Source organism: Sipha flava, unplaced genomic scaffold (assembly GCF_003268045.1).
Source record: "Sipha flava isolate LNK unplaced genomic scaffold, YSA_version1 181_pilon_pilon, whole genome shotgun sequence".
In the NCBI taxonomy this organism is placed as follows: Eukaryota; Metazoa; Arthropoda; class Insecta; order Hemiptera; family Aphididae; genus Sipha; species Sipha flava.
Window position 1 is genome coordinate 789,887 of NW_020272220.1, and position 27,335 is coordinate 817,221.

The 27,335-nt window shown below is 26.9% G+C and overlaps 2 protein-coding genes across 9 annotated transcripts in view; one reads left to right on the plus strand and one right to left on the minus strand.

The window, feature by feature from the left end:
* LOC112680892 (ras-related protein Rap-1b) overlaps window positions 1–27,335 on the plus strand; it is a 162,531-nt gene that overhangs the window by 67,502 nt on the left and 67,694 nt on the right. The window lies entirely within an intron of this gene.
* Window positions 17,711–27,335, minus strand: part of LOC112680891 (lipase member H-like) — a 37,082-nt gene continuing 27,457 nt past the window's right edge. For 2 of the 3 annotated variants that reach the window (XM_025551117.1, XM_025551115.1), the window contains 3 exons: window positions 23,154–23,310; window positions 18,731–18,790; window positions 18,408–18,553 (listed from right to left, as the gene is read on the minus strand). In XM_025551117.1, the coding sequence (XP_025406902.1) occupies window positions 18,472–18,553; window positions 18,731–18,790; window positions 23,154–23,310 (299 nt within the window). In that variant the 3' untranslated portion in view covers window positions 18,408–18,471. Of the gene's footprint in view, window positions 18,559–18,730; window positions 18,791–23,153; window positions 23,311–27,335 lie in introns of all 3 variants that reach the window. The other variant, XM_025551116.1, reaches the window with a different exon arrangement.

Here is a 27,335-nt window from a genome sequence, read left to right on the forward strand (position 1 = left end):
GATAAAGATAGTACAACAAAACATTGTCTAGATGAAGATAATAGATAACTTAATAAAAATTTATCTAGATGAAGATAAAAGATAAATAGTTTTTTATCTAAATAAAAAAAGATGATTTTTTTTTAATACCCACTTTAAAGCAGAGTCGTCATTTAAACGTATGCTAGGATATGACGGTCGACAAGTTGCTAATACAACATAATAATGAATGTAGGTGTTATACTCTATATTTCAGCACTTAGTTCTGGGCCTCTAACGAAAAGATTAATAATAAATAATATCTAATATATAATATTATTATGAATATACAGTTTTTTACTAAGATGACTTAAAAATTCGAATTCAAATTATTAATTATCAAAAAAATTAACTGTTAATAAAAATACGTAATTTATTTTTTTGTATAGAAACGAATTTATCTAGATGGATGAATTTTTTGTCTTGGATAATTTTTTAGATAAAATGAATCGACAGGGGGATGGGTTCCTAATGTGTTCACCGTTCGATTCCCGCAAGACGGCATCACTGATGGGCCAAGTGTGGTTTCGGTACGCAACCCCCAGTCTATAGTTTTTGACGTCGATTCAATGCGAATACGTGTTCGACGAACACACACGCACACACATACACACACACATACATACACACACACACTGACGTTGTGTTTTAGACGAATATTGGACACGGGTTGAATTGTACACGCACACACGTTTCATTCGTGACGGAATAATGTACAAATAACTTCCACTGGCTTTTAAATGTGTATGTGAGCGTGTATATAATATGGATTGAAATGTATTTAATGTACACACATCAACGCCAATGGTTTTGACAGATACACTTTGTCGCACACACAAAACTAAATAAATATTTGTAAGATAAAATTATTCGATATAAGGCTCGTCGAGGATATTTATTATTACTATAAGTATAAGTATTTTTTTTTTTTTTAATTTTATGGCTTGGTACGTTTATGGATCGTCGAGTAAATTTAAAATTTGTTCGATAAAATATTTTAATGTCTGATCGGGTCGTGATTAACGATAATTATTTATATTTATTATATGCACTAACAGTGTTCTAGTTTTGAAACATTTAATAAATTTGAAGCAAATAAAAAAAATCAAATATACTTCATCGTTATTGATTTATGCATTTTAACTGTGTTTATTAATTGAAAACGTACGTGTTGAAATAAATACTTAAATATTTATATGCTTTTTATTTTATTTTATTTTTGTATTTCAAACATGTGTTAATTAACCTATTAAAATTTTAGATTTAAAAATTTAAAAAAAAATCTACAATCATAAAAGCATCAATATATTATCTATAGGTATGTTAGTTTTTTCAGAACAGTAAACATTCATACAACTTTTATACTCTGTTGCGTACATTAATAATTGGTATTCGGATAAAATTTTCATATTATATTAAGTAAAGTATGTTTGATTCATGAGGTTTATATTTGAAAACCTCAATCGGAAAGCTTAACGCTGATACGCATACGACATTTGCTCTCTTTTTCAGTTTTTTTATAGTCAAAACCTCAGATCTTTGGTGTTTATAGTTAATGGTTTTTAGACCCCATTAAATTTATTCATTCTATCCTTTGACGGTACATATTATTCAAAGCTATTTCATTGACGGCTAGTAATTTGATTGTCACGTGAATAGCATTATGAATAATACCCATAGGATGGAGATTATTTATCCGATTGTGTTTTCGCAACGATAAATTGCTTAAATAATCACTGTAGATCGATATTATGATGTTCAGATGTATGATTATTGTTTTTCATTCGTATTTTCAATCACAGTGTATATATTTATTTTGTCGATCAGGGATTCCATTGAATTTCATTAATCTGGCTACGATGGATTGCAAGTACATCAGATGATTTACATAATATTCTTTCATCATTGAAAATGTTCGGGATAATATTATTTTATTATGAAATCCATGCTCTGAATAATTTATTGGTAATTTCAAATGTTAATGGTAAAACTTTCAATATAAGTATCAGTGAACGTTAAGCAAACTAAAAATATTAAATACATGGTTTGGTGTAAACAAATGGCAAAACGTTTAGTATTTCCATTAACACAGTTCAAATTGCTCTTAAGTGAGATAGAATGGTACGAAAAGGGTCAAATAGATCAATAAAATATCATAAAATATTCCGTAATAATTTGAAATTCCAATACAGTTATAAATTCTTTATACAAATATCAACAAATAATAAGATATTCCGTTTGGATATCACAATATTCCTAGACGATAGAAATATGAAGTAATATAAATTGTAAGAATTAATATTATTCAAACGAATATTCTCAAGATTTTTTAAATAAAAAAATTGCATGTCTGAAACTAATATTCATTATATTTATTTCATAACACTTCCTTCATTTTTGAACAAAATAAAATTATACAAGTATACTGGATACTGTTTGACTAATAACTATCCATTATTCGGCGTTTATAAATATATATATGTACACGAACATTTCCTTTTGTCGACCGAGCAGCGTGTAATATCAAAAGAAAAGACTGTATGTTTAAAAACAAAGCATTTCAGTAGTTTTCGCTCTCTAGTATTTGTTAATTATTTGCCAAAAATATAATGAAGACTGTCGCTAAGGTTTTATTAAAAATGAAAATACTTATATATTCCATTAATGAACCAAGAATATTTTTGATTTTTTTTTTTTTTTCAAAGCGTTTATGGCTATGCAAAATTGATATCCCAGAATAAGCATTGTTTACGCCTTTATTTTGTATTATTTTCCACGAAGATACTCCATATATATATAAAAATAAATATATTTTATTAAACTGTTATGTTACAATGAAATTAAAAATTAAAATCTGCACACTCTTTAAAAGTTAGTTGATATAAAGTGTTTTTATAAAGTATTTTAACTAAAAAAAAAATTAATTAAACGTTAAAAATTCAAATTTTTATTTAAAAAAATATTTCACATATATTAATATTACAATAATTAGTCATACTTTTTTGTAAAATATGTTTCTTTTATTTTAACGTGAAATGTAAATTACTCATCTGTTAACTAGTCAGCTTCAGATCATCTTCCGAATGTTATAACTCAACTTTTTTTTTTTTTAATTAAAATTACTATTTATACAAAATATAGTACATAATAAGAATAAATAATTGTTGGTATTTTTTAAATGAACATTAAAATATATTATAAGTTATAATACTATTAGAATGAACATTTTATAACAAATAATTCACTAGGTATATACAATCACCAAAATATTTGCCACCATTTAACAATTATCTATGAATCATATTTTCTTCTATGGTTACATATTTTATACAATTTTTGTATATTAACACACTGTAATCCGAATCGGAAACCAAAATCACGCTTATTCAGTCTGAAATATTATCAACTTTCATGAATTTTCTTTAGGTAGTTTTTGGAACATTTTATAATATTATCACGTATGCGCAAACATGTTTCAATACGTACCTAACAAGTATATACGGTTTGAGGGAAAAATTAAGAACAAAACAGACACTCACAGGTTTCGTCGTACGCGAAATTTATCGAAAAGGGTGCAGTGCACGATTTGATGAAAAATCGTGTAGAAGAGCGAGTATACAAGTTGTTGGAGAGAGTGTGAGAATAGACGTAAGAAATATGACAACGCGTTATTGAAAATTGTGAAAACAGATTTTCATGGGAAATGAAGCACACAAAATAGAAAAGTTTCCATCGCATTCCAAACGAACTAACTACGTGTACGAGTAATAAATTCTTTCAGTTTTGTCCACTTTTTCAACACGCACATGATGGGAAAAATAATGTTTTCTTTCAATCTGCACGTACAAACGTATATATAGAAGCATATTTTAAATAACTGTGCTTATAGAAGCGATGAAGTGTTATTGGTAGATTATTAAAAACCATTAGAACAACTGAAACAGTTTTTTTTTTTTTTTTTAATGGTTATTTATTTTTTTAATGTATTCACTTTCTTTATTATTCACTCTGCAATTTTCTCGCGTGTCGTTTATTTCTGTTCAGGATTATTGTTGAACGCAAAGAAAATTATTATCAAAATGCTTTCAATACTTTTATGATATTCAGTCATGTAATACGTAGTTTATTATTTTTTAGAAAACTTAAATTATATTTTATTTTCATAACCAACTATATTTTGCTTTAAAAACATTTTTTGATCTTTATTATTATTTTTTTTTTTTTGTATCTATCTTCATTACATTGAAAACTGTTTGTATTTCATCATGTTTATTAATATTAACATGATAAACGTTCTATAATGCATAAAAGGTTTTTTTTTCATTTTTTCAAATTAAAATTAAACAAATTCATAAGATAGTTGCAGTGACCTAGTTCTTTACTTTAAAACATAATTATATTGGTAAAGTACTACAACGCTCTTCTAAGACACATGTTACTTTATAGAAAATCATTTACGGAGAAATAATATTCAAGTAGGTGTTAAGAGAAAGTTTTAGTTTTTCATTATTATCAGAATCAGTAGAGAGTTTATAGCTAAATGAATATAACTTCGCATAAAATATAATCCAGTTATTGAGAGTAATGAAATTAAATTCATCATAATAATATAAATGTAATAAATTGTTCTTCACTAAATAATTTAGTTTATAGATGCGTAATACCCTTATAACAAATCACCAAAACCGAAATTTTTTAAAACTGTGAAAATTCTAAATATATGAATTTATTAATCGACGGTAAAACCGTTTGATTTGCATATTATAACATATTACATAATATATAAAGCCACTTAAATTTTTGAATACTTAAATATTAATACGTGCATAAAATACCCGGAATTTAAATCACGCTTAGTATAAAATAGAAAGTTTTTGTGATATTGCACGTACTATATCAAACCATTTTAAAATCAGTGCGTGGAAAGAAATATTAATATTTTTATTTTTAATGTTCTTTTTTTTTTTTTTATATACATCATATGTATGAGATTCGAAATTGAACTTTTAATTAAACTACTTAAAAATATATTGGAATAATAAAATCTGATCAATGGCAAATAAATTATCCAGGGCATAAAGAGAAACTTGCAGTCAGTTACAGGTTTTACCGTTTCATACGTTCATTCTTACTTAATAAACGGATATAAGTTATTAAAAAGTACAACAAAATGACAAATATGTTTAAGAAATCTAGAAATTCGATCAGTATGAGTTAAAAGTATTTAAATTATTTGTAACTAAATTCTATAAGGATTAATTAAAAAAAAAAAAAAAATTAGCTTAATACGGCGTATTATATAGGCAAATGTGATACACAACTGCATAGGAACGCCTTATGTTTAATTAATATCACTTAAGATTTTCAAGACTTAATTTTAAATTTTAAATAAATAATATTGTAATACTAGTATCATTTAAAGTAATTAAGCCCAGGTTTTAATATTATAATAATTATTCTAAAAATAATAATTAATTTATAATTATATTTACCAAACGTAAATTGGTGAAAACAAGAAATAAATGGAATAAAAATCTAATCTCCCTATATAAATATGTATATTTATTGCTCGGAATTTTTATTATTTACACAGTGAAATGGCATAAAATATGCATCTAAAAAATATAACCTAAAATATTACGGATATAATTATGGTCATTATTTAATTGTTTAAGTATATGTTAAACATTAACATATTTCATCAAGTTGTAATTCACATTTATCATAATAATATACTATTAAAAATAATAATACAAACTGCGTTTTGTCAAAGCTTGGTGAAATATAATAATTGGTTACAATCCAGTTGGTTTCGATCAAACCGCTATTCCAGTGATATTATATTCTCGACAACTCAGTAACGTGATGCGTTGTGCTCTCCTTGTTTAACTAATATAACCAAATATAATGTAACTGGAACTCAAAAAGTTTATTATTATTTATTTATTATTAACGTATTGAATGTTTGTATTTTGGACTAGGTTTCTAAACCTATAATCTAAATTAACTCGAATAATAGTATTTTTAAATTGAATACGTTTTCGTTCGGTGTATTCATCAACGAAACGTTTACTATTTCTCTTGGATTATAAAAACAAACATTTAGTACAATTTTATGTTGATCTTTGAAAAAAAAAAATGATGATAGTATGCGTTAAACATGTTATTTAATCTTTAAGGTCGAACATATATCATGCACTAATCGAAAGCGTTGTTAGATCTATATGTATTCACCGCATTCCACTTAGTGTTGGAGCTACGATAAGGGAAAATGTACGACATGCAACGATATTATGTCTCACGTTTACTGCATTTCAAAACGCTTTTCTAAATTGGCAAGGTGATTTCCGGAGAAAGGGGTCGTTGACTAGCTGTCGAACATCGACGAATAAACCGTATGCAATTAATTGGCTTGTGGATCAGCTAATTTCAGGTAATTCTTTCGTGACCGCTACCGAACAAGGTACACGTTGTCAAAAAAGTGACGTGCTGATAAAACGCCAGAGGCTTACAAAGGACATATTATAAGGATAACGTTTTGAGCCGGAAATAACGATGTCGTAGGAAAAACTGGCGGACCATACGTACGATCAGTTTAACAGTAAACGCACCGCGGTGAACTCTCGGCCGTGAGCTTAATTTTCATCCATTTCGGCGCATCAGAGTAGTGGTATGGATACAAGTGGTCAAAGTCTCGCTCAAGCACAAATTTTCACGAGTCATTGCATTAAAATAAAAATTAATTATATGATTCGTTTTGAGTAAATTGATAAAACCGTATTAGGTTTTAATATAGTTGCGAAATGTAATTGCTCATATAACTACATAATAATACCATATTAAGGGCAATTGCTGTCGACAGAAAAACTCAATCCAATAACTGTTCTTTAGCAGTAATCTTAATTTAAGGATCAAATGATACGATCAATAATATTTACGTATTTTATAATGCAATAACCTAAAAATACAAAAAATAATAAAAAAGGAGAAAGAGAGGATATATATAAATGGTGTATAAGATAAAGGTGATATTTTATGATGTATTAAAGGGTTGTTACTTTCCTCCTTATTTAAGGGAGGGCTCTTAGAGTTGTAAAGGTTCGAGAGCCAATCAGCAAAATTGTATAGTCTGCTTAGCTAAATAAAGCAGCACTTACTTGTTTTCCGTAGATTTTCAGATATCGATGTGAGGTTGGAAAAAATACAAATGCAAAATTTAATTGCATTGGAATCGGACACTCTTCAACACTCTTTCGAAGAACACAAGTCAAACAGATGAAAATTATAAGTAAAAAAATCGCACGTACGAATTCTCTCGTTAATCTTATGATCGGTGCGCATACACAGACGATCAAATATCAAGAGATCCTGGGGGAGGGGTTGTATGTCACTGTTATATAGGGACGTATGGCGGTATGTACCTTGGCTGGTCCTTTGAAGATTAGTCTTTATTGTTTGATTTGTGTTGTCCGTGCGGATATCGAAGAAACCGTTATTTATTTATTTAAAATGGTTTAAAATTACGTATATACGAATAGTATACACTATTATAAAATATTTGTGCTGTCTTTTACAATCTAATGATGCACATCATTACAATAATGATGTTTCCAAGAAATTCGTATTAATCATATAGGATATTTCGAAGTGATACTATTTGTTTTAGTGTACATCGCAATAGTTCTGTTTTTAAAAAAAAATTTCTTTCAGTTCCTATTATAATATTAAATATCAATAAATACTTGAAGTACGATTTTAAGCAGTCGTAATCAAAAAACCCAATATCAATTGAACCTATTTCTGAGTGCTTCTCGTCCACTATGGATTTTAAATTAAATGACAAACATTTAATTAATAACGAGTGATGTTTTAATGATGGAATGTATTAATTTTCAAATGAATAATATCATGTACTATTAAGTAACAGCGATGGTCTTAAACGAGAATCTTAAAAAGCGTTTTAATACTTATCATTAATTATAGAGATGTAATTAAATATTCTTAGAATTCGTTGCTTAACAGTTGTAGCGATTGAATTGAGCGCATATAATTATTTTCTCAAATGCACAGAATGCAAAATTCGATCTTAAACATAAATATTGGACGCACACCAGTGTTATACGACGGCACTGTGACAGTTTTGCAATTAGTATGTGTCTGCTCGTTGACGTGTGAGCTCCAATCTCAGAAATTCCATATAATATTAATTGAATTTCCCTTAACTAATCACTGTGGTAAGCTAGTAGTAACATGGTATACATGGTATTTAGTTTATCTTTGGAGATTTATTTTGATTATATTTTAGTTGTATCAGTTATACTAGTATCATTATTATTATTCAATAAATGGTATTTTGTTCTATTAAATTTGTATCATCATAACTCTTAAAGAACCATTTTAATACTATCGGCTCACATTTTTTTACGATAGGATTGCGTTAGCTTAGCATGTACTTTTTTATCTTCTTCTTCTTCTTCTGGTATGTCTACTCTCTAAGAGTTTTTGCTAGTTTTTAATTTTTTGTAAAAACTGATTTATAATATCTGTGTATGTATGCGTATATGATATAAACATACTTACAGTGGCTATGAGATAATGTTATGTACCATACGCAGATGTTTTATATATTTTTTACAATTATTCAATGTCATACCATTATTTTCCACAGAATATATATATATATAATCATTAGATATGATATAGTTAAATTTACAAATGTAATAAAACTCTTGGATAGGTATTTATTTATTTATTTTTATATATAAACTATTTGTTTATTTATTTATACATATATATATATATATATATATATTATAATCAAATATTAAAAAACGAATGAACATAATAAATATAACACTATATTTTCTACTTAAATTATATCTTTATAAACAATTTATAAAAACCCATATTTATGTATATTAAAAATGCATTAAAACTTAAGGCCACAGATCTTTATTTTCAAGTTCTCTAAAACGAATTTTTCTGTAAAATTGGTTAGTTAGAAAAAATTTATAATAATAATTTATAAACTTCATAAAAAAAATAAATTTCCACGTAATAGTTTAATAGTTTATAAAACATTCTATCGAAATATTTATCTAAAAAATATCAATATTCTATCGTTCTGAATTTGGTTATATCTCTTAAATATTTCGTATTTATCAATTAAATTTTTCGACTTTTACATCAATTTAAATAAACCGAAATCCCATGCTTCTTTACTCAATATCCTTATTATTTTTGTGTTTTTTTTATTTACTGAATATTTTAAATTATCTCTTTGTGCGCTATTTTTGAGATGCAATCGTCAGTAATTGCATTTACTTTTACTGTGAAATAAGGATTCGTCTATTTGAATAATAATGCTGAGTTCTTGGAGTTAATTTAAGTTTAAGACCTGAAATATCCTGTTATCCTGACATAAATTATACTAGCTTATTGTATATGATATTGATATTTTCGTAGTAATTCGGCTTTTATCTTACTCAAATACATGTTACTGTTGTAGTACCTCTAGAGACATGGGGTTTCATAAATATTCAATTTACCGTTCTGTGCTCATGTATGAAAACATACTTTATTTTGTATATTTAAGTTAAATTACTAGAATCTTTCAACATCGTTTTTCGTATCATTTACTGTAATATTAAAACATAATTTTAAGATTAATATCGATTTATTCATTTATACGTAGATCACTTGTCAAAATCTCATTATGAATTCACAAATAATCACCGATATACAAGTACATATATAATACATATATTCTTATACACATATATTTAATGAGTACTATAAATAATGATAACACGTTGTACTTTATTCTTACAGACACCGTAATAATGAAAAATCATAAAATCACGTGAGTAAGTGAACTTAATAATTTAATTGATAATTAATAATAATAAAATAAATAATTAATAATTTTTGATGCACGAAACTTGATTTAATTCCTTAAATTCTTATCAATGATTATTCTAGTTAAATTTATTTTCAAACATTTTTTTATGTCTGCCATGTATAAATTATTATATTCAATTTTTATCAGAAATCAATAATGCAATATATACATACCATTTTTAAATTTTTATCCTTGATAAATTGTTTATTTTATCAAATCTGAAATAAAAATGAAAAGATTGCTCTAATTAAGAACTAATATATCAGATTTTTAGGAAAAAGCTAATGTGTTTAATATTTTCTAAAACAAATACACCGCAAATCCCAACATTATTCGGTAGTTCTAAAATATATCAAAATTAATATAAAAAAAAATATTAAAAAGTAATTATAATAAGTAGAATTTATTTTGTTTCCTACGTAAATGATTAACGTACAAAAACAAATAATTTAAAACAAAAGCACATTGTTGCAATATCAATGTACGAGTATTTATTGTTTTAATTAGAACTTAGAAAAAGCATCTTGTATGTTAATCAGTTTTTAGCACGGGACACAAATCAAAAATATGTATACTTCTTTTTTTTTCATCAAATTTATGATTTCTGAAAGTTATAATTAGACTCAACGGAAGTGTCAAAACAATTTTCCATGCTATTGAAAAATGAATGGGTTATAATTACTGAAATTTTAATCATAACACGTCATACTATTCTGTCTTGTATCGTGATGCGTACATTATGTTTTTGTAATTATCGAAATAAGTTAGTTCAATGTCAGCTCAAATATATCAGTTAAAAGTTATACAGCGGTTATTTTTACTTACGTGTAATGATTCTATAGTGCATTAAATCAATATATAACTACGCGTATCTTATGGAATATTATAATTTTTGAAACGATGGCAGTGTCGAGTGTTTAAGTGAAAATTAATGTTTAAGCAGCATATTACGAGAGAATGCTTTTAAATGAAACTTACGGAACTTCTAATACACTGATAAAATGATTTGTACGTAAAAGAAATTTTAAGTTATCATTATAATATTTCTTATAAACCCAATACGTATGACCATAAAGCTGTATGCGTTTTTGTCTATTTTTTATTACAATGGAAAAACTAATGTTTCAATATTAGTTAAGAAAAAAAATAAGCCCAATAAATAATTGTAATTTGATAATTACATGGCTGTACGGTGGATGATTTAATATATCCATAAACAAAGGTTAATAATTTAGAAATATGTTCATATGGTAATGAAGATAATATTTTGTATTCAATAGCTAAAATTATATTGTTACAACAAATATTAAACACCGATTAAAATAAAATAACTGAAGAGCTTGATATAGAATTCTCATGAACTGTTAAATGTAAAATATGTTAATTTTATTCCAAGGGAGGGAAGTGGCATGATGGTTAAGTTGCTTTTCCTAATTGGTCTTTTAATTCCATTTGCTCAGATATTACCTACCTTGACCACTTAGCTATGAGTCTTTAAAACATTTTTTACATACAAAATCTTATCTTATCGTGGATTGATTATCTCATTTATCAATATTTTTCGTAAGCCGTTAAAATACGATAATAATAGATATTATTTCGAAGCTTCACAATTGACGATACACGATCGAACTAATTTAGTATACTTACGAGTAGTATATTTAGTATATTCTGTAGCCTCAAGTTCGTAATTTTGATTTCTATGATAATTATGGCAAAACACATAATATTCTTTTAGTTCCGGTAACAAATCTGTTACAAATTGTGTCGATGGTCTTAATTCAATTCAGAAAACGTATCGATTCATAATAAAAACATATTTGATACTTATCGATGCCAAATTCATCGCCACATCTTCAGATTATTGTATAACATGTCCACGAAGGGTAAAAAAAAAAAAAAATAATAATAATAGTTACTACAAGCGAATTATGAACATGAATATGGATATGAAGATTCTTATCGAGTACCGGTTCTTATACCCTATATTATTTAAATTATAGAATATATTAAATAACATTTTGTAAAATAAAATAATAATTTCTTTTATTTATTCAAAATCTTCAAAAAAAAAAAATATAAAAATAATATCAATATCCTTTAAGAGTGTTGAAAGAAATGTATGATTTCTATAAATCAATAATCCAATAGGTGAAGCAGCAACTTGGTAAAATTGTCGGCAGAATCAGTACAACCAAGGCGTTGATTTAACAAAACTATTAAATAATACCTGTACGTTTTTTTCAAGTATAGTCGCTGCATTTGAAATATTTGTGCCTCTTCCGACTACTAGTCACACGTTCTTTCGGTCCTAAAAGACTTATTAAAACGTGGTTTAGACCGACGATGGGCGAAAAAAGATTTATTGGACTTTCAGTGTATGTCCAGTGGTCGTCGCTATCAAGTACATGCAGAGGAAAATCAATTTATCGAAAACACATTGAGGCGATTTGGACTAGAATTTGCACGTAGCTCACGGTTCACGTTCAACGAAACAGAAGGAATTAAGTAAATTGCTTAAAACGTTCGTGCTATTGTACACACCCGTCAAACCTATACGGTTACCACTGAAATCGTATGCGAATTTATCCACGATAAAATGTATGCGGACACCGAGCACCGGTGGCCACATGTTTGATTGTAGATCAATTGTGAACGCTGTTTCGGTACATTAACATCAACCGGCACCGGCTGAAGTCCCTCTGATGGCGTTCCGACTAAAACCTTTCGTGCACGAGGTTTACAGTATAATCTTTTACACCCTATTTAAATTTTCCTAGTTTTTTTTCTCTCAACCATTTTATATTTACAAATGTATCCAAACATAGACTGTAGTAAGATAATATATATATATATATATATATATATATAAATAGTTTAGAACTCTGGAAATTATTCTTGGTGAGACAACGTAGATCACATCGTGCAATACTCATGTCTTATATTCTATTTTCTTATACCATTAGTTATAATTCCGTTCAGTAGTTTTATATAATAAATCATTTATAATTTAATTTTTATAATATTAAAAATCAACCAATTTTCATTATGAATATGTATTTAAATAAAAATAAAATTTTCTACTTGGAAATATACCGAATAAAACATAATTACAATATAAAACTTCCAACACACAGTAAAAAATAAAAATGTTCATATAATAATAATAATAATAATAATAATAATAATAAGATAGTATAGTACCTAAAAAGTAATAAAAAAACTTTTGTATATCATTGTAGTATCATTTTGTATCATTTGTATATATTATAAAATATATTGTATATCAATTATTATAAATCCAATGAATTACAAAAAAAAAAAAAAAAAATGTCTGTGTACTATTTATTTTGATTCTAAATATTTAACTCTTTTCACATATCATGATGGTTAGAAAAACAATTAAATTAATTCATAGTCTATGTATTTTTTGACCATTTTCTAATAATAATAATAAAATGAAACAAACGACTAATAACAAATATAACCGCAAAGTACGCGTACCATCATTGGTATTTATCGACTACGAATATTTATTCGATTACTATATTATTCAACATATTTTCTACAGATATGACGCATTATTGTTGCATAGTGGGACATATAATTGATACTCACTTTTACACAAATATTTGGTTATGTATTTTTAAATTGCTAAACAAAATCAAAACTAGAATAAATGTTTTATACAGAATCAAATAATACCTTAATTATTCATATCGGTCAATTTATTTCGGAGAAAGTAAATATTCGATTGTTTAAATATAATAATTTCAAACAATTACTTAATCGATATGTAATAATGTTGGCTTTCTATTATTTTGTATGCTCGAGCTATACATGATGAGAAATACATTAGCTATCTAAATTAAATCAATAGATGACTGAAAAATTGAATAGAATATTTTACAGGTGGTATAATATTTGTACCACAGTGAAGTAAGAACAATTCTATCGGTGGTATATGTATATACCACTGTTCCGAAAAGAGTTGAATCTATGAATAAAGGGAGGAATTAAAGTCCACTCAAGAAATGTGGGGGCTATATTTATTTTACCCTCTACTCTAAAAAAAAATCCTACATGTTCCCTGAGATTAAAACATTTATTACCAAAAATATTGGTACCTTTTTTATAATTTTTTTTTACATAAAATCAGTTTTGAAAACTTTTGCTACAAAAATTATGGGATTGGATCCATCAAATAATTCAACAACAAACATTTAGCACTAAAAATTAAAACTTGTTTAAAAATAATAAACGATTAGTGATTTTGTTTAATGATAAATTCTAAGTTTTTTTTTTTTTTTTTATAATTTTTATAATTCTATCTTAATAAATCCATAGAAAATACCTACATAAATATACCAATTAATTGTGCCAAACATCACCATATTAAATCGAGTATTTTGTATTATGTCAAAGATTATTGACGTTGCGATTGCAATTTGTGTAAAACGAGGATATTGTTATAGACAGAAGGAAAGGAAATAATTGGGTTCAATCTATTTTACAAAATAAAAATGGCTCGATACGCACGTCGCAACTGAACCCGTCAATGCAAATCTACGAAATATTATGGTTATTATTTTTTTTATTAATCCAATTTAATACGAACCTGGATACAGTTTTTAACGTGTTTTATTGAATCAAATAATACTATTTTACGGTGCATATTTTATGACTTAATATTTTAAATGCATGTTTTTGGGATTTAAAGAACATAAATGCATATTTCAAAACAGTTTTGAACTTTTCTAAAAATAATTTAAACTGACAGGTAGTCAGTAAATGTACATTTTTGACCCATATTTTTCTTGGATATTTTTGGATTTCAGTTTGATCAAATTAAAAAAAAAACATCATTGTACGTATACGTTTATATATTAATCTATAAGGTTTAAAAGATATAAAACACAGAACTAATGACTAATACAAATTACATACTTATAAATTACAATAAACATGTATACTTGAAGTTAAATTAATTTTATTCTGCATACGATTTGGTGTATTTTTGTGCATATTTTGAATGCATATTTGGCAATCGATCAGTGCATAAATGCACACACATTACAGCGATTTTTAGCACATAAACATCCGAGCCCATAACTCATGACATGCACTAAAACGTGCGTTTTTGTACGCATAAAAAATAGCTATTTTGTGGCAATCTATCTTTGGCCTCCTGTAGCAAAACCGTTCGTCGCTCGTCTCAAAACCGTGACCGACGGAATAAAGTTGGACAGGGTGAAAACGTCGGACAACTCGTACACCCCGAAAAGACCGGGCCGATCGATCAGCACAATAGCTAACAAATCTACGGGCATCGCGTTGGATACGTTGGCAGACGATTTCGTAGCAGCAGACCAGAGATGTTCACGCGGAACGACCTGAGCGGACGTCAACGGTCGTATGCACAGCGTTCTACGTGGGCAGCTTCGGCATCATTCGTACGGCCGACGCATTGCCCCACACACGATTTCCCCCCAATGGAATTCAAAGGGTTACTACGCGTAATAATATCGCCTTGGACAACAACTATCCCTGCGATTCGAGCTTTACGTGACTCTGATGACCGACTTTGATCCGTGCGATGGACTGATATACTTGGTTGTACGTTTTGAACATCCGTTTTCGAAATAAATGAATATCGATTTTTGACTTTCGCTTAAAAAGAAAAAAATTTATAATCATCAGTCGTCGTAGTAGAAACCCATTTTATATATATTCATAGATTACGGCACAATATATACAATATGACTTTTCAAGCATGCTCGCCGTATTTTCAACTCCTTGTAATGCAAGAGTTTTAAAACGTTCCATCAATTTCATAAGAGTAGATTAATGCAACAACATGATGCAAGACTTTTCAGTATGAACCACAATATCCCTGGCTATCGCACTCTAGAAACTTGAACATTTATAAATTATTCAAAACATAATTTCAGTATAAATATATAAGTTTCATTATCTTTAATCGTATTATTTCTTTTACTAACATTTTAATAATTATGAATTTTTTTTTAACCAGTTATTATTTAACTGGCATTGATCAGACTATTCATTTTTTATTAATTTTTCTTTATATATTTATAGATAGTTTATTTTCTATAATAACATGATTCCAAGATTTTATGTGTTTATATTTTACGACTATTATTTTTTTCAATTTCCTTGTGACCAAATAAAATTATTGTAGAAATTGCTGTTTTAATATGATAACAATTTTTATATGTAACTTATTTGTTAATAAACATTTTTATATGTATTAGTGTCATAAAAAGAGAAAGACAACGGGTATTCGAATTTAATAACAAAGTATGATAAATATTAAACTGTGTTGATAAGAAAATAACTATTACATACAAACACAAATTGTTAGAAAACGCATTCATTTTGTGTAAACGATTTTATAGTCTGTTAATAAGTTTTCATTTTTTCAAAATAACATAATTTCTGTACATGATACTTTTATTCCTTATAATTACTAAATATTGTTACCAATACCATTTTTTTACATTTAATTACATAAATAATACGAGTTACTTACATCCAAACCTAACTTGTATTAGTTCTGCACATATACACCGTCGTCATCTGGAAGAACTCGATTTCAATCAAATCTTTATTGTTCGATTATTATTTAAATGCATACCCATTATGCACGGCGGACTTATAATATAAAAAATGATTATTTATAATTTTGAACCGTGAATTTTAATTATTATGATGTTAATAATATATTTATTATAACAAATTATATTATATTATATATAATAATAATTTTATATATTGTTATTTATAACAAATTATATTTGTTATAAATAACAATATATAAAAGTAACAAAATGATATACTCATAAAAATGTTCTACTAAAAAGATAGTTTTATTAGTAGTGGATAAGGTTAAATAACGTATAAAAAATATATCTTATTTTTAATCAAATTAATTATTATTATTACTGTAATAAATATAAAATCCACTTGCAATAAATATACTCGACGTTTCAAAATAAAGTTTTCATCTATGTCCAAGAAAGAAATAAAAACAAATTTAAGTAAATTGTTAACTTATTTTGATTGTGTTCACGCTAAGCATAGTAATTAAAATTTTTTCATCAAAATTAGGGTACAAAATTATTTGAGCGTGATCAATTTTATTATCTTTCATCAAACTCTTCGTAGCAATTCAAACATTTTAAATTGGATAAGTTTTTGGTCATATCTCGCTGAAAAAATCTGAAAATATTGAAACGTGATTAAATAACAGATATGTTTGACATTATCTATATATACCTTATTTTAATAAACAATAACTTTTCCAATGCTGAATAATTTTATTGACCAAAAAAATAAATAAATCAGTTCAAAACATTTAAACTTATTGATAATGGATAATATATTTCGTTATGTTATATTATGATCAGTAAATTTCATTTTTATAGCGATAAATTATCATTTATATATTCAATAAGGTGTTTATAATTTGTTCTTTTTGCTTTTTTTTTAAAAAAAAATTACGATTCACTCTCATATATTTCACTTAGACCGTTTATCTACTAAGTTGCTATTTACATGGTCATATTTATAAAAGGTATAACACGCAACATCTAAACTGAACTCTGCTGCTTTGGTTTGTTTATTAGTTATTATTTTAAAAATATAAAAGTACATCGAAAATAGTTCTGTCGTGTTTCAATTCCCAGTTGTTATAATAATATGTATTTAAAGTTGATTGACAAACAATATTTATTTTTTCCAATTTCGTTATATCAAAACGCTTATGAGTAATAATAATCACCGGTGTATTTTAAATCTGACAATTATAAATTATCAAACTTTATATCACGCCTTAAATCGACCTTCGATTGTGGTGTTGTGCTAGTCCAACAGAGTTCTTCGACATCGCACGTAGTATTCATAGACACTTAAAGACATATCGAATCGAAAAGGGAAAACATCTAAATATGCCATTGATATTATCTGATCTTATCATAATTATCTTATCTAATCATATTATAATGAACACACGCATCCGGATGATAAAATGAACGAATTTTATACGCACGTGCTTTATGTTCGCGTGCGTGTAGCTAACCTAACTTAACAAACTATTTCGGTGCGATCGCATGACCGCATTCAAATTAATTTGAAATACAGTGTTTGGTGAACAATATCTTCGCGTGGTTTTTTTGATCGAAAAAAATAATAGATGGTGTTGAACATTATGAACACCCGAAAAATTCGAGGACAATCCTTTTGTCTATAATAACCTTTCATCCTGAAAAAAAAAACAACCCATCTCTTCTATTTGTCCACGCCATTCCCGTATGCTCCATCCATGCACGACAATACTCCGAACCGGCTTGAGTTTAATATAATGTACCGATGATACACTGAACTGTAAAAATTATCACTGATGCTGTGGTACTACGATAAAAGGTAAATTACGACGATGGTTTTCACAGGCATGAGTATAATGTAGTTCTTTTTTCAATACTTTTATTTTTATTTTTTCTATCATATCTTATTATATGTATTTACTGTCTTCAACTCATTTTGGATATGCGAACGATTTTGCTGCCTAGGTTTTGATTGGAATTTTTTCTCCCCGTAGTGCTGCTCGTTCGACTAATCTGCAAATGATGGTCACGTAAAAGATTTGACTGTATTAATAAATAATACTAATATCAACTTAAAATGCATGTAAATCTTTTTTATCATACTGTATGTTATCAGTAAAAATAGTATACACTTATCGATTATTTTAATTTATAGACAAATAATATTTTTTTTTTTTTAACTTACAAACATAAGAATACTTTTAAATCCTTTTTCTCGGTTTTGACAGAATACAATCCTCGGGTTCTAAACAATAAATAATGTAAGTATAAATGTCACAATAATAAAAGGTATTTTAATAAGTAATATAATAATAAATAACATAGAATATTTGAAAGCTTATGCTATACATATTTACAAAACAACCTATATATATATGGTATTATTAAATATGATACAGCCACTCGGTAAAATCATTATTTCTACAGTAGAAAATTATTCAGAATTTATAACTTTATGAGATAAATAAATTACTATATGTTGAATATGTAACACTCATATGACAAAATGATATGGTTAGATAATTATTATAACTGTATGGTAGTATATACTGCGATAAAATTTTAAAATATAATATTATTTGGCTCATAACTCACTGAACTGTTAAACTTTGTATGCAGTAAACTTTTTATAGTACACCAATTTTATGTTATAATATTTTCCATTTTTTTTACATTCATTTTGTGGATAAAAATGATCGAGTTTATCAACTTTCAGACAGATCATACAACCAAGTTAATTTTTATTCATATTTAACTTGTTCAATAGTAAGAACTTATGTGCAGTATACAAGCAGAAATGTTTTCCTGTTATTTATATTTTCATTTTAAACTTTTTTCATACATTTTTACTATTCATTATTTTTTCAAGTTTCACCAGCAAGTTAATTTAAAAAAAAAGTACTAATAATAATAATTTTGGTAGACAGTACAAAATGTAAAAACAAAACATCAAAGAAACTTATTATTTTCAATAAATTATTAGTAATAGCTTACTATAGATCAATTTGTTCTTGATAAGTCATATGTTAACATATAAGAACATTGCACGTGTCTCCAAAAGTATTCTCTTTCAATTAATATTAATATCTTACTCGCCATAATAAGATGTGCAGTCTTAGAAAATCACTATCTGTAGTAACTCTTTATTATATTTATTTTATGATGGAAAAATTTAAATGTAAATATAATATAACCAGTTTGTTTTGTAACAAATTTAACAGGAACACGAATTAGTCCATTTAATTATCAGTTTAACTAATGAAAATGGACACAAACTATAAACTTTCTAAAAAGCAATGTTCTGACGGTCATTGAAAACTATTCATTAAGTGAATTACACCAGTGCTTGATTTACAATACAATTATAAATGTTAAAGGTTTCATAATAAATTCAATATATTGAACATCACATAATATTTGTATATTATTTTTTAATATATCGAGATGAATTATATAACCGAATGGTTTATCAATATTATATATATTGTGACATATTACATTTATTACAAACTAAAAATTATATATATATAGGATTATTTTACCTCCATTTTGAAAAAATGTTAATAAAAATAATGTGATAACTTGTAAGTTGAATTGAATTGAATTTTGAAACTACTTGCTAAATATTGGCAATTGTTTGAACATTGTATCACGAACTGAGTAAAAATGATTTAACCAAACTAATAAAAATAATATGTAATTATTGTATTATATGAGTTAAGAGTTATTATCATTAAAATCTCACCTTTTTATGATACTTAAAAGTTGTTTCTACAAATTTTAAGAAACATTATTAAAACTAGTACAAACTAATAATTACTTAACATATAATTTGTTTCCTTTTATCAAATGGTAATGTGACATTTAATATATAATTAACACTTTAATCTTATTCTATGAAATAAATAAAAAATCTGAAATAATATACCTTTTAGTAAAATTGTTATACTTCAAAAAATATAATAAATAAAAAGAGCGAGACTCCAAATCTCGGTGAGACGGTCGAGTAAAATATAAGGATGAGTGAATAGTATTTCTTTTACACTAGAAAGCAATGTACCATTGCTCTTGAAAAAACGATACTGAATCAAAGAGGTCAGATGCATTTCTAATGATAGTCGATAAACCAAGTAGAAGAACTAAATTTCTAAAAAAGGTAGATTGTACATTAAATGTACTAATTTCAGAAAAAAAAATATCCATTTAAAATTGAATAAATCGAGTTGTTCAAGTTCCTCTTAAAATAGTAAAATAGTTTGAAATCATAAAATGTCTTCAATAAAATAACTTATGCATTGTAATTGAAATTCGTTGAATTACCGATTTTGTCAAAATGTAATTTTGCAATGCTCATACGTAACTTTCAATAATATTTTTTTTTTCTTACCACAAAATACTACAAAATATTACATGTAAAAATTAAAAATCTGATGAATTTATAAAAAAAAAATGTTTATTAAATTGTATGATTTTTAACGCTTCGACAACTTTTAATATTTAAACACATCCACTGGCTGTTGAAAAACTCTTCATCCACTGTCGAACCTACACAGAATCAAGAAATAATCATGAAATTCCCGAGAACATCTACGATCATTATTTTTTGAGTTACGATTGAAAACAAATATTCGATTTTGTTAAAAATCTGTAAGCCATAGATGTTGCCGTATTTTTATGAATTTTCGTCATTTATTTGCAATTACTCAGAATATTGTTGGAAAATTCGTAAAATTACATTTTTTCAAAGTATCTGCTAAATACAATATTTCGTTAGGAATTTATTATGATTGTGGTGATCGAAGCAATCTAATTGACCACAAACTAAACATCATGGTAAAACATTTGCATTCCTCATTTCACTCTTCAATCTAAATACAGTTATCGTTACATGGGGTCAAACAATTGTTATGTAAATAACTATTTCACTGTATGTTCTATTACATTACATTATCAACATCAGCTTAGATGATGCAGTAAGTAATTGTATGCAAACAATATTATCAGTTTCTTTTATTCAATAAAGTCAATAATATTGAATATTTTACATAGTCAAGTAATTTACATGTTATATAACAATACATTCACCGATCATAATTATTTTAATAATAAAAATGTTGATGCTAAACAATCAGAAAATTATTTTTAATACAATTATTATTTACTGTGGATAGTTTAGAGCAAGATGATATTATAATATAATATATAACACATGTATAATTCAGTGTGATAAGATGAAATAATAAATAGAAAGGTAGGAATAAAATAAATAGAATTAAAGAATCAAAATGCAGTGCTTTAGTCGTGAATGGGAATATTATGATCGGATAACTAAGAGAAAATGTTACTTAATAAATCATCCGAGAATAGGCTATAATTATTTTTATTCGTTTTAAACAAAGAAACTGTATAACAACAATGTTCAACCGAAAGATATATTATTTATTTAATACGTGTTTTGATTATTATAAGTACCGTGATATTGGTAGAACGTAAACATTAAAGTTGTACTCAATAAAATTAAAAATACATTGGAAAAAACTATTAATCCGCCTTAACAAGTTTGCTACCAAGCCATTTTTTTTTATAACCATTATCATGAGTTTTTAATTTGTTAATTTCCATTAAAGTGACTTAATGCATTTTCTCAGTAAAGTTCTTTTGTTATAAATATATATTAAAATAATAAAAAATACAAATATATATAGTTGTATTTTTTTTTTTTTTTTTAATTTGAAATAATTTTTAATAAATTATTACATTTTTCTACAAATTTGATCTAATAAACTGATTTGACATTAATGTCAAGAAAAGGTAAAAGTATCTGAGTTCGACATTATATCGATATAAAATGTTTGATAGTACACTGCAAATTAGATTTTATGCAATATTAACTGAATAACATAATTCTATTATATAATCTGTAAATACATGTCAACCAAATTACTAAATATGAAACTAATCATCCATCAAATTCAAGTCCTCTATTTTATTTTATTTTTTCTTTTCGATTAACAATTCTATCAATCGATCTGTTTTGAATTTTGAAAAGATTGATTTCCACTAAAATATAAAATGCTCTATATCGTACTGCAGAAAAAAAAAATGTATAAAACACATATGTGTACAGAGAAAATAAGCGTATCCACTTGAATAAATTAATTTATCCTGTGAAAAAATATTTCTACAATTATTTACACTTTATAGAATTGATGGGTACAATAACACGAAGTAAAAATAAGTCGTAACCTAAAAATAAATAACCTATTTTATACAGATAGTGGATATGATTTCTATGTTTTCCATAAAATCTGAACCGAGAATCGCCTATGTTTTTGAATTACTCAACAGACTTCGTTGTTTATAAATGTCATTAAAAACAATTACTGCATTGTGTTAATATATATATATGTTTGTGTGGTTTTTTTTTTAAATTATTTTTCGACAATGCTGTAAGTTGTTAATCAAATTAATTCCTATGATTGATGTTGTACTATTATTGATACTGTTGTGCGTATTATTATTATGATTTAGTATAAAAACAATACGTAGTGTTGTATAATATAAATTGGATCTATGAATGAGTTAATGAATGTTAATCGTGTACTCACGAAGTCGGTATGTTCATGTTCATTGCAACTGTCGGTTTGTGTTCATTGATGGTTTGGTTCTCACAGTCGAGTAGCGTATCACATTGAAAAGCTGTGAACGTATTCGGGTTTTTCAAAGATGCAATGAAATAGTCCAAGACCACTATGTGACCGCAAACTGAAAAATGACAACGAATTAACTGGACGTATGGTTTACCGGACCGGTCCGTTCGAAATCGGTTACAGAAATGGGCGCAAACAGAACATTTCCGTCTGCATTATTTCTAGTATTACCGGAGAACAACGAATCGGATTTACTGTCCAAGATATAATACAGTATATGATGAATAACAAATATTATAATTATATATTTGTTTGAACGAGGTCCCGAATCCAAAATTGGTCAGGGTGACCACGTTTCAACGGGTGCAGGATATAAAATATCAAGAACAAAAAAGTGGACTGTATTAAATTATAAAAGCTTTATTATAATCAAAACGCGGCAAAAACCAACGTATATAAATATTACTAACAAATGTTACTTACGCGGCAACAACTAACGTATACAAAAAAACTGAACACGACAATAATAATATAATCACACAACGGATTAAAATAAACTGCTGTGTCTACCTGGTGGGCTGCATACTACTTGCGTCCCTCAAAAAGGTAGATTTTTTCAGGTAGTAAATTCAACAGGTAACTTGCATCCCGTCTTGGGGATGCAACTGGACCATATTATTTTTCTTACCTGCTATAATAGTCATGACCGAGATGCGTCCATAAAAATTATGTGTTACAATAATCATGTATGTGTAAATTTTGTATATAATATATAATATCTGCGACTATCGATAAATTAATATTATTAGCTATAATAGAGTTTCAGTGAGATAAAATTAATTATGTACCATGACAATGTACTTTTGTCACCAAACAATTTCCGAGTCGTATCATATATTATAATCAATCAGAATAACACAAAGTATTTTGCACTATACATTTCTCAGTACATGTTCACGCATTCCGTTCTACAGTGTTCGTGGTGTCGAATTAAAATTATTATTATATTTTAATTTAAACGATTTAAAATGGAAAAAATGTTTAGCTCCAAATTTTGCGCGAAAAAAGAATTCTACATAATTGAAGAATATAAGTTCAGTTACCATAAAATGCTTGAAAATAAAGTACAAAAAAAAAAAAAAAAAATACAAAATATTAGATTGGCCAATAAATATAAAAATAAATCAGAAATAGGTTTATTTCTTAGAATTTGTTTTGATCTTACATTTTTATTTATAGAAATTTTAAATGACGTATTTGTCTATAAAATCATTCCAATCGTTCCAGAAAAATGTTTATAATTTACTGATTATGTATTAAACAATTATATATCTGAAAATGCTCAATTTCCTCCATGTATGTTGACATATTGTTCATTTAGTGTACAACGAACAACAAACGCATGTGAAACATTTCATTCCAATTTAAATTCATCTTTTTACTCAAGCCATCCAAGTATACATCAATTTATAAATATTTTAAAATCATTTCAAATTAATGCTTATGTGTTAATGAATAGCGTAAATACGCCCAAAAAAGAAAAAAAATATCAATAAATTGACTATTTAAATAATAAAATAAAAAAATTCAAAGAAAACAAATTCTGCTCTTATATATTTAAAAAAACGTTTCACTCAAATTTTAGCCTACATTATTTAAATAAATAATTAATAGTTTTATAATTTATCTAATTTTCTATTTTTTTGATAATTGACAATTTGATCTGTTTTTATTAATAATAATAAATATGTTTTTTACACAATCTGTAAATAGCTTATATAATTTTATTTATTTCAACGTAATAAATTACTTGTAATACTTATTTTATGCTATGTTTATGACTTATTTGTGCTGGAACGCAACTTGGATGTCTTAAAAGGTACTATTGGACGCAAATATTTTATGACCTTTTTTTAACCTTTTTTGGTGGGACAAAAAATACCTACTGATAATCTGGAACGCAAGTAGTATGCACCGACCTGGTGATGACGACGTGAATTTATAGCCAGTCGCCACCGAGTTAGAAAGCAGTTAGAACGATAGGTCGTTCTAGAATGTTCAAGACAATACCTATGATAGATAAGAAGACATATTCGTTTCGAATATTCTAGAAAAGTTGAGATTTTTTTCGTCAATTATCGAACTGTACCCATTAATATTTGTCGAATTTTTCCGATCGAAAGATGGCGAAGGATCATAAGCTCTGTTAAATAGAACATGTTATAAATATGTGCATTATCGTCGTGTTCAATTTACTGCAAGCTTTAGACATCGAATAAATCGGAACGATAGAGGTAACGGTATAAAGCGACGGTAAAACGTAACGTTTAGACAAAAGACAAATAAATCCATTTTAACGCGCGTTAATAGTACATGTTTCTGTCCACTGATTTCTAGTCTTTGTGATTTTCACGGGATTCCAGCTCTCGGCGTAACCGATAATACTCCCCGCAACGTTCTCATTTTTTTTTTTTTTTTTTTGTATGTCTTTTCGTTTTCTGTGGCAATTATAGTGGTCAATCATATCATCTTTATCAGAACTACTTGACATGTTTTAAATGTGTTATATGAACTGTAAATAACTTTTAAAAAAATACACGTCCTCTGCTAACATGGGCTTGCATAAAACTATCAACTGGTCAAAAATAAATCGTACTCGTGCGCGGAGAGTAGACATAAATCGATTACGAACCAATTGCACGACAGCCGCTCGCGCAATTACTTTAAGATTATCGTTGCAGAACATATGTACCGCATGCAGAGTGCTTTGAGCTGAGCGCACACTGCGCAGCAGTCTTGTAATTTTTGCAGCGTGTATCTGTGGAACAAGAGGCGATCACAATCAGTTTAGTTTGAAATCGATTTAAAATCGGTCGTATGGAATCATTTTCCGCGGTCGCAGTTGCGTTGTAATTAATAAATCGCACCATATCACGATTAATTCGTCCACTTGTAAATTTCGTTTGTTTTCTTATTCTGTTTATTTTTTTCCCGTGAACACGAGTAACTAAGAAGTAAACTTAAATTCGTTGTAGAGCCAGAGGAACCCGAAGAACTGTATATATATAATCTTCCTGTACATTCTTTCGACATTTTCTAAAAAGTAATAAACTCCCTATTCATCCAAGACAGTTATTTTGCTGCTAAAAGCAGCGTCAAATTTTGTATTGGCCTCTTACGTGTGGGTTAAGATCAATTATGTCTTCTCAGTTTGAATCCGAATTCAGCATAGCAAAAAATTAGTCTTTTCCATGCGTGGACAGAAGTTTCGTTCTGGTTGCAAATCGGTTGTATTCTAGACGCATTTGTGACTTCTGTCTTGAAAAAGTTGCACCATGGGTGATTGACGTCTTTACAGTTATCGCACGAGACTGTGAATCGCGTGCCAACAAATGCGCGTCTAGACTATACCATCAAGGCAACCGAAAAGCCAACGTCACCTTAGGTGTTGACTGTGCTTAGATTTGAGAGCATTGGTATACTGTTCAAACTCATTCCAAATTCGTCATTAGTCAGTGTTTGAAAGCCTTCGCTTGTTTATGCTGCGAACGCATATAATTCATTTTATATTTCTAAAGTTTAAAATTTAACTAATAACTGTAAATATTATATTTTAAATAAAATAATGGTAATGACAAGAACTTGTTAATGGCAAGTGCTGGTTTTATATTAATATACTCATTAAAAAAAAAAAAAAAAAAAAAAAAAAAAAAATATAAAAAAATGAAGGTACAATCGAGATGGATAACTTCAACATTATAAAGTAGTTTATAGGCAAGTAAAATAATAAATAAGTTGTTGAAAACATGAACTAAGATGAACATTGGAAATATTTACAATTTTTAAAGTAGTGGTAATTTTTTATTGGATTTGCAAAGATTCTAGTTATTTTGTCTCGATATAAATGTATTAACTGAAGTTATCGTTTATCAGTGCATTCTATTTTTAACAATAAATTATATTAAAATAGTAAATACATTTTATTTTTATCTATAATGATATACCGTGTATGATATATTAATGATAAATTGATAAATAAAATAATAAAATACAATATAAAATTATCATTACACTAAGTAAATATGACTATTTAAATATTGATTGCGTTACACTTAACATATCTTAAATTGGATTGACAAA